The sequence below is a fragment of the Coturnix japonica genome, chromosome 6, assembly GCF_001577835.2.
Source record: "Coturnix japonica isolate 7356 chromosome 6, Coturnix japonica 2.1, whole genome shotgun sequence".
In the NCBI taxonomy this organism is placed as follows: domain Eukaryota; kingdom Metazoa; phylum Chordata; class Aves; order Galliformes; family Phasianidae; genus Coturnix; species Coturnix japonica.
Genome location: NC_029521.1, coordinates 13188332 through 13203164, shown reverse-complemented (window position 1 = coordinate 13203164; position 14833 = coordinate 13188332). Strand labels below are relative to the sequence as shown.

At 44.1% G+C, this 14833-nt stretch overlaps 1 protein-coding gene across 21 annotated transcripts in view; it reads right to left on the bottom strand.

The window, feature by feature from the left end:
- Window positions 1–14833, bottom strand: part of CAMK2G (calcium/calmodulin dependent protein kinase II gamma) — a 108880-nt gene that overhangs the window by 53786 nt on the left and 40261 nt on the right. For all 21 annotated transcript variants that reach the window (XM_032445264.1, XM_032445265.1, XM_015866532.2 and 18 more), the window contains exon 3: window positions 6405–6464. In XM_032445264.1, coding sequence (XP_032301155.1) covers window positions 6405–6464 — 60 coding nt within the window. The remainder of the gene's footprint in view (window positions 1–6404; window positions 6465–14833) is intronic.

Sequence of the window (14833 nt, the reverse complement as noted above, 5' to 3'; positions counted from 1 at the left end):
GGGAAAATATAACATACTATTGCCCACCCTGCACCAATAGATATCATGTACTGTGATTATACAACACTTGGAATTCTCAAATTAAGTTGCCTTTGTTGCAGTACATGCAGCAGAGCCAACACAAGGAAACCAAGGCTTCTGGTTGTCTCCTGGGTCATGGTAATTGCAATGCTCTAACTCTTTCATGCAGTCTTAGTGTTGCAAACTCGAAAGTGCTCTAGGATCTCCTGGACTGAACAATGCTATTAGACAGTCAGCCACTCACTAGAAGCAGCCAAGCTTCACTTCTCAGTATTTCCCAGCCAAATATTTGCCTGTACCACACAGAAAGGAAGGAGGAAAGAGAAGCCACAAGGGGCATATTGAAAAAGCTTATGCCAGAAGAAGCAAAATGATACAGGAGGATAAAACCTGCTGAAGCCCTCTTACAAAGATGCCTTGCCTGGTGCCCTCTCCAATGTGCCAGGGGATGCTGAAACTACAGATACAAATACACACGGCCCGGCAGACTGCAAACTGAGCACCATCGTCTGTGGCAGCACAAGCGACAAGTGAGCTGACACAGATGGCTCCCACCCACAGCCCACTTCCCCAGCTGCTCACCAGCCTGAGAGCCTGCTCGGGAATCGTCCCACTGCCTCCCAGCCTGGCTGCATGCCAGGATGCTCCCTGCATGGTTCACAGCTCCCAGGACGCCTGTCCCACAAGGAGCCACCACAAGCCTGTGACTGCCTGGGAGCTGGGTGCTCAGCTCCCACCCCAGCTGTTTCTCTAATTACATTAAACACGCAGAATTCAGCTGCAGCTGCTCAGGCTGCTTCCAAAAGGACTCTCCTTTTAATTAAAAATTTGCTATTAAAGAGCATTAAATTGTGTAATGCAAATAATCCCCTAGAAATCATCTGTTCCAGCAGCTAATGACCAGCTTTGTTAGAGCAGTAACTAACAGCAGCAGGACAGTTAGCTAACAGGACATCGTGTGCTGGTGTTAACCAGTCCATCAGGATCAGGGATTCTTTCCTTCCTTCTGCCTCCAAATCTGACACAGGGAGGTTACAGGATGCCGGACAAATACCAGCTTGCCAGCTCCTCAGGCCCACAGCATTTCACACTAATCGCAGTTTTAAAGCTTTGGAAAAAAGAAGAGAAGAAGAAGGGCTTGTTAACACAGCTCTGTTCAGGTAGAAGCAGGCTAGTGCAGGCTCTGAAGGAAAGACAAGGGACAGTCTTCAAGAGCACAAAACACTACATGGGATTTATTTTTTCTTCTAAATGTTCTCAAAAAACACTCAGACCCTAAAAAGTGTAAGGTCAGGACAGTGCCCTTCTTGTGGGTGTACAGCAATCCACAGCCTAGGAAGAAGCTGCATAGAAAACAGTATCTTTCCTATTGAGAAACTGGTCCTTCTGCAGAGGTAAAATGTAAAAGTAATAACAAAAACACACAAAGTATTTTTTTAAACATTTCAGTGCCAAGTAAAGGTGTTTTTTCTTTCATTTTGCAATGTCTGTACTGGAAGGCTAAAGTTCAGTGCACGATACATAACACTTACTATGTCTTACTCAAACATTATGTGAGCCAAAAGTGTTCATTAACAGGAATATTTCCTACTCTCCTGATAACTGTGCTATCATGACCATCCAGAACTGTTATCCCAAGTGGAAACCACCATGCTTCCATAGGGGAGCAGCCTGGATGTCTGCAGCCAAATGAAAACAGGGAAATCTGCTGTTTACAGCAAAACACAGCCTACAGCATTTTCTTGTTCACTAAGGAAGCAATTCAGATCTCCTGTTAAGAAAAGGTGCTAGGCACGCACCCCAAGCAGCAGGGGATGGTGGAAGTTAGGGACTGCTCAACAAGAGATACTCAAGGTGAAGCACGAGTGAACTTCAGTAGGAGCTGAGACAACTCCAACACTGGGTCTGCATGATCAACACACCCCATTTCCTACTCCAGCTAGTTATGAGCATTGTGATATTCTACAATGGGCTGCACAAAGAAGCACAGAAGCCTTCTTGAAGTGACTCACACCTTGATCATCATCCTTACTTAAGCACAGATGAACTGTGTGCTGTTAAATAAACATCCATGAAAATCACTCCTACAAGACAGAGGTAACAGGAAAGATCATTTCCAAATGAAATAAAACTGAACCAGGTCAATACAAATTCTGCTAATCCACGGGAGATTTCTGTGCCATGTTCTCCATATGTTAAATAAGGAATTGTCCAGAACCATGGTTTATTCTTAAAGAAGCCAGAAGATAGAAGGAAAAATTTTAATCACTGAACTGCAAGTATATTTTGGAGAAAAAAAAATCAGAAGTAGGAAAAACCTGAAAAAGCAGTAATTTCAGGAGATGCTGAGGACAGCACTTCACTACAGCTATAAATTCCTTCAAGGAAGTTAACTCTGAAGCAGTTCAGAAAAGGATACAGAGGCAGAAATCAGAAGAAGAATTTGGCTTCATCATTTGGCACTATCAGCCTCTCTTAAAATACGTATTTTTGTTATTCCAGAGCTAAGTGCATGCAATTCTTCACAGCAAAGGCTGCCATGAGCTAGGATACAATAACTGACACAAAGAAAGTAAAAATAACAAAGTGCTCAGTTTGAGCTATAAACAAAAGACATTCAAGAACTACTTTTGTACGGTTGATTTAAAAACATCTAAGAAAGAGTACAGCTCATCTGATGACAGGTCCAAAGAGGAGGGACATATTTAGGCTGGAATAGCTAAGAAAATTTAAAAGTAGGAGGGGAACATCTAACAGCAGGATGGACAAACACAGGAATGCTAGAGAACAGTTTTCAGACCTATGAGTAAGTAATATCAAATTCTGCATCGTTGCTTTGAGAGTTCTAGTGCAGGAAAGGTCACATTCAGAATCTAGCACTTCCCATCTATGTGGAACAAGACTGCTGGAAGACACTGGGGCTCCCAGCTGTGTGATTACTCTGGTAGGTGCTGTGTAGCAAAATGCAAAAACCTGAATTATCCATGGGAGAATCCATGGACAGCAGCTGAATTTGAGGACTTAAAAATCAAATACACCAGCTGACTGAAATTAAGTTTAAAACTAAGAGACCAAAAGAGCTGCTCCAATAAGAAAGTGGTGACATTCAAAACACCACAAATTTCACTCTACACAAAAAGAAGGCAATGGTGAAGCCTACTTTATCTTAAATGCACAAGTTTCAGGGGCACAAACAGGAAAACATCTGCAACTGGAGGGCAGAACTGCAAGCGTGTCTGGAGAAACCTGCTTCTTTCCAGCAAAGCAGGGACCAAGGGAAGAGAGCAACAGATCATTCACTTACTCTTCTACATGTGCCCAAATACATTCGTGTCAAATGCCCACAAGATTTATAGATATGTGAATCACTGAAATAGTATGTTGTTCAAGGAGAAGTGGAATTCCCCATGGAGTCATGGCTCTTGCCAGCTTCCACAAGCATTTTATCTGCTTACAGACAGCAAGGTTTTAACAGCGCTGCTTTCTGCCTCTTTCTGACACTCTCATATTCTGAATAATGGATGCATCCATATTCCTTTTAGAACAGAAGGTTGATTGATGTTGAACCAACTTGGCTGTATTTGGTGAGTGGCTGGTACAGGGTTTCTCTGGACAATAAATACTCCAGAAAGAATCAAAAACACGAGTTGAAATCTAAGGAATTAAGTCCTTCCTCTACTGAAATAAAGTACGACATGACCATTTGTAATGGTAATTTCAAATGTATGGATCCCAATGAGAACGTGGTATGTACAACAAACATGGCTTTGGAAACTAGAAAATTGCCTCAGGACAACTTTCTTCTGTCTATAAATGAACATGCTTTCTGGATCAAGGAATAACCGCACTGCAACACTAAGCTCTTTGAAGGATTACTCCTCTGTGATTACCTTGGCCGTAATACGCATCTAAAGACAAGAAAACACCCAGTTACAGAGCAAGAGCCTATAATTAGGGATGAAGTTCAATGAAGGTGTGCAAGCACAGCTTAGAAAGTGGTCACTTCACAAAGAGTAACAACAAACAGAAATATCACCATTACCTCATGCCCAGACAAACATTTATTTTATCAGTGTAGGGGTGTTACAGTCTGGAACCATCACACCAGAGTCAACTGTCTGGCAGCAAACAAATTCAACAGGTTTGCTTTATATTCTGCATGCAGGCAGGAGAGAAAAGCACCCCAGCTCACAGGGCTGTGCCTCGCAGTCCTCTGCGCTAGACTCACTAGAGGTTTGTGTCACAGCAAAACAGCAGGGCATGCTGCAATTCAGCTTCCAACAGAAATAATAACAACACAACTTCATTTGCCCACCGAAGGGAGTACAAAATCTGCTAAGTTCTGGATTGGTGCAGTATTGTTAAGCATAGCTCACACTGAGGAAACACAGCAACAACCCAGAAAACATCCAGAACAGGTTACAACAGGGAAATGCAGTAAACAGGTGACTACTAACTGCCAACACGCGTCAAGAAAAATCTACCACTGAGTCAGATCTATGACAGCATAAAAAGTCCAAGGAATATGGAAGCAACAACACATGTAGTATCTGAACTTAAGAAAGGTTTCTGACAGCATCTAATATGCTATTTCTGTAAGCAGTTCTAAAAAATAGCGTATCCAGGTCTAGCTTAGAATGTGTATAGAAGTCACTGAGAAGAGATACCCAGAATTGCTACTGTCAAATTGGAAAAACATATCAACACCTTTAAGAGTTTGTTCAGAGCCCAGCAGTATTCAGCACTTTCATTAATTATCTATATCATGCAATATATGGCATGTTTATTAAATACATTGTATGAATTGCAAACATATAATATCAGAAAGTAAATCAAAATGGTCTTGGCAAACCTGAAGAGGACCCACACAGTAGATTTCTTAATATTTATTTTAATTGGGATGAATGAAATAGCCACTTCAATAGGAATCCTCATTTATACAAAATGGAAAAACTATTTGCTTGCCCGATCCCACAGAAAGTAGTCTGATACAACAACATGTCAGAAAGCAAATGTGCATCAATGCCATCCTTAAACTCCCATCAACCAATGACATCTGCCCAAAGAAGAATAATTTTGGTGTGACAGGTAAAGCAATTCTTCCCCCTACAGTCAAAACTGACATGGTCTTAGTTGGGTTCTGATGTCTTGTTTCAGGCAACACATTTCAAGATAGATATGAAGTCAGTGGACAGAGTCCAAGGGAGAGAGGGAAAAAGAAAAGAAAAAAAGACTAGAGGTCTAGAAAACATGACCTATGAGGAAAGATTGAAAGAACTGGGTTTGTTTAGTCTGAAGAAAAGAAGACTGAAGAGAGACATGATAACAGTCTTCAAATATGTAAGATAGTTAGACGAAAGAAAAACTACTTTCTACGTATACACTGGATAGAAATAGAAACAACAGTAGCAAAGCATGTTTTTTCTGAAGTCTAATAGAAGAACTAAATATTTGAAAGATTACCACTAGAGGCTATGGAATTATTCTAGCTTTTTAAGAGCAAACAAGCCTAGCATTAACCAGGTAAGTCTTTCAAATAACTGCTGAATGGATGCTACAACCTTCTCTTTTCTTTTTCAACACATTTCAACTCTTTGCTGTAGGCACAAAATAATTCCTTTATCCCTTATTTCTATTTCCTTAATTCCTTTATTTCCATTTACATCCACCCACTGAGTTCAGAATGAATAGACTCTTATATCTTAAAATAAAGACAAAAAAATATTCTTTCTAGGAAGACAAAATAATAATAATAATAATAAAAATAAATAAAAATAAAAAATGCTGTGCAGAAGATGCAGGAACCACTGACATTCTCCCAGACTCTTTTCCAAACCACAACAGAGCAGTCACATTGTTACTTATTACAAACGGAGAACCAGCTGTAGGACCCAAGCAGGAAAGTGACATGTTTCTGATTTCAGTGGGGTTTACTTATAAAAGTGGATATCCTCTTGGGCACGACATTTAATTTGTGAGAGGTCTGACAAGAAGATTTAAGTACAGACAAAAATAAAGCTGATGAAAGTGAATTTAAGTCCCAAATAAAAATTGACATCACCTACTAAACTAAGTGCAATAAGCTTTACAGGGCAAATGAATCCCAGTAACTCAACTAGTAACATAAGTTTCGGTCATCCTGACTATTTTCAAGCAGTAAAGGTACTGGCTAGTATATTCATCACTGCAAATCACTGTAGAAGGTGGTTACCACTCCTCCTCATGCCCTGCCTCTACAATTGCACTCAGATCCAACAAAGTTCTTTCAGCTGGAAAGCTGCTACTTTGCATTTTGTGACATCCTGAGCTAGTGGGAATTGCTTCTTCATCATATACAGAACAGCCCACAGATAGCAGTGCATGGAGAATTTTTGGATGCTTACCAATATTTGGATGCTTTAGAAGTCGGCAGATTCGTGCTTCACGTTCCAGTTTCTGGTGATCTGAAAGAGAAAGAAACAATGTATTCAGCTCCACAACTCTGAACGAGGCTCTTGCTCATGTACAACAAAGAAAGGAACACAGTGACCCAGCTGATGCCCAGAAACCTGGATAAGACTGGGAATTGCTGGAACACAACCACCTACAGAGAGCCATGCAGGCGCCTGTAGATGAGGCTGCAGAGGACCTCTGCTTCCAGTAAAAAATTAGTGCTAAAGAGATATTCCCTGCTTGGATTCCAAGTGAATAGTAACAGCAACACAAAGACACCACTCTTCCATCAACTGCACAAACACACAAAGCCAGTTCCAGGGCTTTTGAGACTTATCCCCATTCCCCAAAGCTGGAGAACAGCCTCTGAAGAAATAGCTCACAGAAAATGGAAAAGGACCTGCTGCCAGCCCAGAGAAACATCAGGGAAGAAAGAAAGAGCAGGAGGGAGAAATTATACAGGTTCTGCTGCACACAGCCAACACACGATGTAGGGAATGCTGCCAGCTCCGATGAACCGAAAGGTAACCACACTTCAGTACCCATGGATGGAGACACTGATGAAATGCTGATCAAGCACTTCCAGATCTCCAGGCAAGAAGTCCTGCCCAAATGCTAAGTATGCTAATTCCAGCCCAAAGGCAACATTGGTTTCAGCAGGACCATCATCTGGATTAAAGAGTAACATGTCAGAGAGAGCGGAAAATGGTTTCTCCTCCCCAGAAATGTAACATGCGTGAACGCAAGGAAAGGAGAGAGAGCTAGGGTAACTCTGCTCATCTTACCCTAGAAGCAGGGGATCTTCAGCTGCTGAGGCTCAGACAGATTTTTCATTTCAGGAATGATCGAGTCCTGGCTTTCAGTTCAAAGCCCCATTCTTTCAAATGAAGCACATATCAGATTAGCACAGCTTCACTGAAAGGAGCTGAGGGAGCCAAATCTCCAGGGCAGCCCCAGAAGCTACTGAGCTCTCAATCTTTGGGGATGCAGATATGTGCAGAAAGAGAAAGAAGACTAACTGCCCTTCCCCTTTCCAGCCACCAAAAGAGAGCAGCCATCCCTGCCCTCTCTTGACATTTCTCCCCCAGCGGGTCTTCAGCAAACAGAATTGAAAACGCACCTTCTCTGCATTCCCTGTGGGGCACAAGTTTTTCCTTCCATGGGAGTAAGCAAGACACTTGGCTGGTTGGGCTGCTCAGCAGATGACTGCTACATCCTCTGATTTACAGGAATCGTACTAGAGATCCACATAAACAAAGACACACTGCGCTGCACTGAGAACAGCCCACAAGCTCCACAGTCTCTGCATGGTCCTCCTCCTTTGCACAGAAAAGCTTTGGGCAACTGTTCTCCCCACCATGAGCAGAAGAGGGAGACCAAGGCAGATATCTCAGCTCAGAACACTTCTCTCCCAGACTGGGAATAGCAGCTCAGGGCACTGCAGGATTTCTATCTTCTTTCCCACTGCTAAACTGTAGAAAATGTCCCAATTAATATTTTATATGGGCTGAGATGTGCTTACATCCTCATCCACTACTGTTCTAGCAAGGGGGAAAGTAAATGACTCTTTTCATCCCTCCCTCCTCAGTCCTGGAAATTATTGTTGTTGTTGCATATATTTCACAGCGCCATGCCAGAGCCACTCCAATAAAGTAGCAGGCAGCAGGAAAGCCTGGAGAGAATCCACGCTCCCAAGGCCCTGGTGCAGTGCAAGCGCTTTCTCGCCTGCATTGCCGGGGGTGCCTTGGCTCCTCTTTTTGCAGCATCTTGCAAATGAAGTTTTACAAAGTAGTTGCAAGGTAAGAGACCGGGCTGCACACTCTGCACCCAGGCCAGGTTCTCACAGCATTCTCACAGTTTAAGATAAACCATCCACAACCCTCTCGCATGCCTGGGTCTTGCAAATCCCCTGCTTACCCTCCCAGCTCTACTTGGAACCCCTACAGAAGGGGATCCTTCCCTCACCCAGATCACGTTGCCCTCATGTGCAATTACACTTGCTGGGAATCTGTTCCTGAGCACAAGGACACGGGGAAGCAGACAGCAAAAACAGCTGAGCAAAGGGGAAGGAGAGGTAAGACCTACCACGTGCTGCTCAGCCACTGGGCCGTGACAGCCAGGACAGACAGCTGACAGGAGTGAGGCTCAAACAGAATGACATAACCATCAAAATGCCATGGGAGATGTAAATCAAGAGCAATTGCTCTCCTGCAATCCTACACCCTCTCGCAGAGGGAGGGGAGCGGGCAGGGCAGCAGACACAGCAGAACTTGTGACAAGAGGTCATCACCCCACAGCCCGTCCCTCCAGCACCGTGCAGCCTGGCCAGAGACCAGAGAAGGAGTACAGCACTCCGGTCACAAGGTACAGCAAACTATTTCTGGTCAGGGTGAAGCATACTGCACTGTTCTGTCTCCAGGGCAACAAAACAGGCAAACTCAAGCACAGCTTGCGGGCAGAAAGTGTGCTCCCTGTGCGGCTGCTCCAGGCGGCAACCCCAGCCCCGCAGCTCCGCTATGGAGCAGAGAAAGGTCAGGCTGGGCTGGGCTCCTCTGCATGCCCTGCAGGAGCTCCCATCCCATCCTGGACAGCATCAGATCATAGCCCATCTTGTGACCTGAAAAAAAGCTCCAGCCCTGCAAAGATCCCCTTTTTGGTCTTCACTGATTGGTAGTCTTTGGCACAGCACATATATTCCACTCCTGTTCCAGGCATCAGTGATACAGTCAATTTAACACTTGGGGCAAACAACTCAGTATCTAAACATTTCAGCAATAAACAGAGTTGCAATTTTTGTTTCCCTCTCTCTCTGATCTAACAACAGTTATTCCCAGCAGGAAACAAACAAAATTTTGCATGTCCAATAGAGCAGATGAAGGTTGGGCTTGAAGACACTTTATGCAGGGGCTCACAGAAGCCTAAAAATCCAATGGACCTTAACTGCAGTAGGAGAATGATGAAAAGAAATCCAGGTTTTGACCCCTGCTTTACCAAGAGCTTGCAAAGAAAATCATTTCTCCTCCCTTCCCCCAGATCACTCTGATTTTTACAGGCCACATGCAGAGGAGAGGTAGAAGCCCAGCTCACCCAGAGCCAGATTCACCCCAGAACATTGGGCCCATCTCCCACCATTCCCAAACTGCTCAACTTCCACCAGCAATTTCCATACCTTGCCTTAAACACCATGTATCCTTTAGGATAATAAATCCATATACCCAGAGAAGTTACTCCAAATGTTAGTTACTCTTCCTGTCAAAACTTGATACGGCCATTCCAAGTCTGAATTCATCTATCTCGCGTTTCCAAATATTGGATTTCATTAAGTTCCCTTCCTGCTAAATAACAGAGCTGTCTAGCCCTGAACAATAGCTGATGCTTAAAACTTAAGTACAGGATATTACCAACACTCATCTAATATTCATCTCATGTTTTCCAGCCAAAAAGAAGACTTGCTATTTGGACAGTACTTCTACCTACAGTGTGCAGCAGTGTCTATCTACACTGACACAGAAGTGCAGTTTACACAGACTGTAGCAACATTGAAAAGTAAACACTTAAGGGGATGGTGCTCAAAAGCAGCGGGACAAAACTTTCTCACGTTTGACACATGAACTAAGATGTGAATATTTATTTCTAGTTGCCAGGCTTTTATACAGATAAGATTTCTGCATTTGATTTTAACAACTGGGCCTACATTTTGCCAAAATATCTTTTGCATCACTGCTCAGCAAACACTGCTCTAAGTGCCGTTCCAGTAAAGCTAATATCACATCTCTTCAGAACACACCTGATAAGAAATGGGCTGTTTGGAGAACTGGGCTTACTTTGGCTTTTAAAGCAAATCCCTAGGCAAGTGAAAAGAAAACAAGAATAATTGGGTTAGCATTTTTTGTGGAAGTTACAGGCCTGAAAAAGTGAAAGCACAGCTCTTGATACAAACAGCCCCTTCACCAAACAGGTCTGCTTGTGCACAATGGATGGACAGCAGTGGCAGTGCACAATTCGTAATGTCACAGCTGTAACAGCTGCTGAGCTGGCTAAACCAGAACAACCCAGCCTGAGTATAGAAGACAACTGACCAAACTCATGATAATTCAGCTTGTATGTTGTAAATTCATCTGACTTCATCAGAAAAACAGGACAATGTGATGTAAGATAGGTGCACTGAAAGGAAATAAAAAGCAAAATGCAGCTTTCCTTCATGACAAACTGACAGCCTCCCGCAGGGCAAGGAATTTGACGAGTTTATAATGAAATGTACTTCTCACTCTTCTGCAAGAAAATCCTTTCCATGTATGACCACCTCTGCCTCTTTCCTCAAAGATGCTGTGGAAGAGATGGATGGAGAAGGACAGACCCACCTCCTGGGCTCTGTTCTGGACAGAACCGGATACCAGTATCCTGCTCCAGCCACTACAAGCACAGCTGCTTTGCAGGTTTACTTCCATGTCAGTTCTTTCCCCTCCCAGGGTATCAGAGCCCCAAAGATGAGCATTCTCAGACACACAGACTGGGCACAGGACCTCTGCAAATCACAGCAGTATAGAGGTATCAGGTGAGAGCATTTACATAACGTTGCCAAAAAAAAACCCAAAGGCTGCAAGTGCATGTGAATGGCAGAGTTGGAGAAGGATACCTGCAACAAAGCCAGGAAGGAACTGACCCCAAGCAGGTGGAACAAAGGCTGAGTGCAAGCTGGGGAAGACAGTGATGTAACAGTGTCCTGGCTTCAGTGCCTGGACTGCAGCTCACAGGCAGTGTAGAGTGGGGCTGCATTTCAGCCATAGGCAGCCGCCCAGCCAAGGTCTTGCTATAAGCTGCCCAAAGAAGCTGTGAGCAGGGAAGTTAAAGGAGCCGTGCCCTTGGCACCCTGGTCGTTCCACCTGTCCCCAGAGCACCAAAGCTTACTGTTCCAGAAAGAAACATCAGCAAAATCACGCCCGCCTGATAGCTCCTTCTGACAAGCAGCAGACAGCACTGAAAAGAAAATTAAAGAGTGGACAAGACAGGTACTTAAATAAAGCAAAACAAAATCTACCAGAGAAAGCGATTAACCTCACACCTACCAGCAAACAAGGTGGAAAAAGTGAGCTCTGCCACACTTCCTTCAGCCCTCACTAGAAAAACAGCGTGGCTTTGAACTGATTCCACACACAGAGCAGCACACCCACTGCTGTGTTTGTTTGCTCACTTTACCAAACTGCAGCTGTACTGAGGTTGTGTAGCTAAAGCTCACTCTTTACTTAGTGCACTTGCCTCCAAAAAAAGAAGATACAGAAAGGGAGGTTCAGTAGCTGCCTACAAGTTTATCCACCCCAATGGGAGAGCAGATTCTTTCTTAAGTACAATAAAAAAGAAACACAACTCATGCTTAGCTGTGAATCGCTTTGTTTGATAAAAGCCTGTGCTATGAAGAAAAAAACCTTGTTTCTCTCTCTACCAATATACAATCTTGCTGCTCTCAGCTGGTGTATATATTACTTGGGCTGCTTGGTAACACAGTCCACCTGTCTTCTCCATCCTGCACTAGGACCATGCTTTATCACTGCTGCTAAAGGAGGCTTGAAGTCATCATTCCTGTGGGAACACACTCTAGATTACATTTCTGAGAATGGGAAGAGTCCGGAAGAGGAATCAAACCCAAAGCAATAAATTCAGTTTGATTGCTGTCATCATGCCAATTCCGGGAGACAGTCAATTGGTGCCAGCTGCTAAAATATCTTTTGAGTCACTTCGAGGCAGAAATTGAATTTGCATCAAATAGCACCAGGCTGGCCTCAGCCTTCAGGTTCCTTCATGCTTTTTGTTGCTTGTTTCAGTTTAAACTTTCTCTCTGCGACATTCCCAGAAGAATGAGCAAGCTCCCTCTTCCTGGACTCCATGCCATCAACTTCTCCCTGTACTTCCCTATTTTCCCATTGCCATGTTACTGAAAGTGCATATGACTCAGCCCTTGAGGTGAGCTGGCAAAAGGCAGCGTGCTATGCCTTGAAGATCAGCAAGTCTCAAATCACCACCATTTGCCCTTCCACAGAAGTTCTGAAAAATGAGATGATGTTAGCCCTTAACAATGACCAGAGGCCCACGGAGATTCAATATATTCTTTCTGACAATTGCTAACAGCAGATGCCTGAAGAAGAACATTAAGGAGAGCACAAAAGAACACTGAAATGTTCACCCTCCCTCCAGCTCTTTGCAGTTCAGGACTTGCACATTTCCTTTTTGGTACTGCTGCATCCCCATCTCAAAGATCAGCTATTGCTAATACCTCTGTAACGGCACCCTGCCCTGCATCCAGATGACATCTCTGAAAGCCAAATTCTGTTCTTCAGCCTCCCCAAATAGTACAATCCCAGCAGTACCAGGTCCCAAGGGCAGGGGGCACCCATCACACCCCCACTGCCACCAGAAACATCTCTGCTGCTGGAACCTCACCAAGTCACAAGGAGAAGGCTCTGCTGGGGCCAGCAAGCAAAGATGGAAGGGGAAGTTGCTTTTTCTCACCCAGGGAAAGTTGGAGAAACTAGACAGCGGTGATGGTGAAATCCTCATCATTCGCCTTCAGCTACTGACAAAGGAGGAGGCTTGAGCGCCAACAGGACACAATAAACAAACACAGGACTTCTTTCACATAACGCTGGCAGACATGCTTTTGTGACAAAGAGTTTCCTCCAGCAAAACCATGAATATTACTACCTTGTAATAGCATTTTCCCACGCTCTCCTGACCTCCCAGAAATAAACAACTCCACACACAGAAGTGTAACACTAGCCCTAAAAGTACATATGCACATAGACCTTAGAAGGAGCCAGAAAGCTCCTGCAATTTGAAATAAGCTGCTTTTCCACATTAGCAACTAGAAACTCCCTGGTCTTACTGCCCTGGGAAAACACAACTAATTAAATATGGGGAACAAACCACACAAACTTAGAACTGCATCCCCTTTTTTGTCCAAGTAATGCAGAAGTACAGATTGTGCAGATTTACCAGTGCCACACAGCAGAAGACAAGATGGGTCAAGTAATCACACACATATCCCTGGCTGTGCCATGAAGAGTGGGCCAGGTGCATTTATTCTCTTCTTTTGCATTTCTTTATGTTGTACTTCACAAAGAATCTGACTGAAGGCAGACATGAACATATTCGCAACACTGGCAAAAGGAAAGAAGATAACAAATACTTAAAATAGATGGATCTTAAAAAAAAAAAGCCATTGCCTGCATCTTTGCTATTGCAATTTCTATCTGTTGTCAGACAAAGCAGTCTTTTCATGTGCATGTTTTTCCATTCATCAGCAAAACTCATCCTAAATACGCCTGTGGCTTATCCAGCAGGTGAACTCGGTGGGCAGAGGAGAATCCCTGTCCTCTGGTTTTCAGGATTACTCACCCTTCATACGACTGACTGCACACATTATAAAGCAAAGGAAAAGCAGCCTGATGGGTGCAGCAAGAGGAAGCGGGGAGCTCAGCTCACACACACAGCAACTTTCCAGGAACTTCAAGAGCCACAGGAGGTCAGATTACTGAACCACAGTTCACAATGTGAGCGCACTGAGGTTGCGTTCATGCCTACGAGGCCTCTCCTTGCTACCAAGGCACAGATAAAGCCACTCTGGGTATTTCGCCTCTCACATTACAGTCCAATTTATGTAATTTGTCTCTTTTAATGATTTTGTTGGTTGATTCCTCACACATGCTCTAACCAATGGTTTCTGAGAGCTTGAAGGCATTCCGGCCCCACCAGGTCTGCAGACTGATGACCCCAGCTCCTCCAACACAGTGCCACCAAGCAGCTCCTCCCAGCAGGCCCACAGCTGTCCGTACACATGGGACAGCCGGATTTCATGACTCAGCAGCACCCGCTGTGCACCAAGGTACCAGGAACAGCTGCTACCAACAGCCTTCAGGTTTCAGGTGGCAGAGAGGACCTTCACCTGATAATACCTACATTTCTCTGTAAATGAGACACACTGAGGAGTGGTTAAAGACAGCAACAGAGGGAGAACTCCCTGACAAGCTCTAACTCCCAACATTCAGCTAAAGATCTTGCCTGCGGCAGATGTCGTGGCATGACTAAGGCCAGCGATGCAAAGGCATGCACCAGCATATGGAAATGGATGGGGCAAACACCCACTTTAGGTTTGGCTTTGAGATCATCTGAGAACAAAGCAATCCAGGCAAGGAAGCTCCTCCAGAGCTTACTGTGACACCCACAGAAGGATTCTGGTTTCAAACATTTCACAACTGAGGTTATCCTCCTGCGCTGAGTTAACAGCTATGGTTCCAGATGTCAGTACCTACAGCTTGCTGCTGTAACCAAGAATTCTACTCTTTTATCACTAAAACTCCTCCTTTGTTTATCATCCCCACCTGCTCCA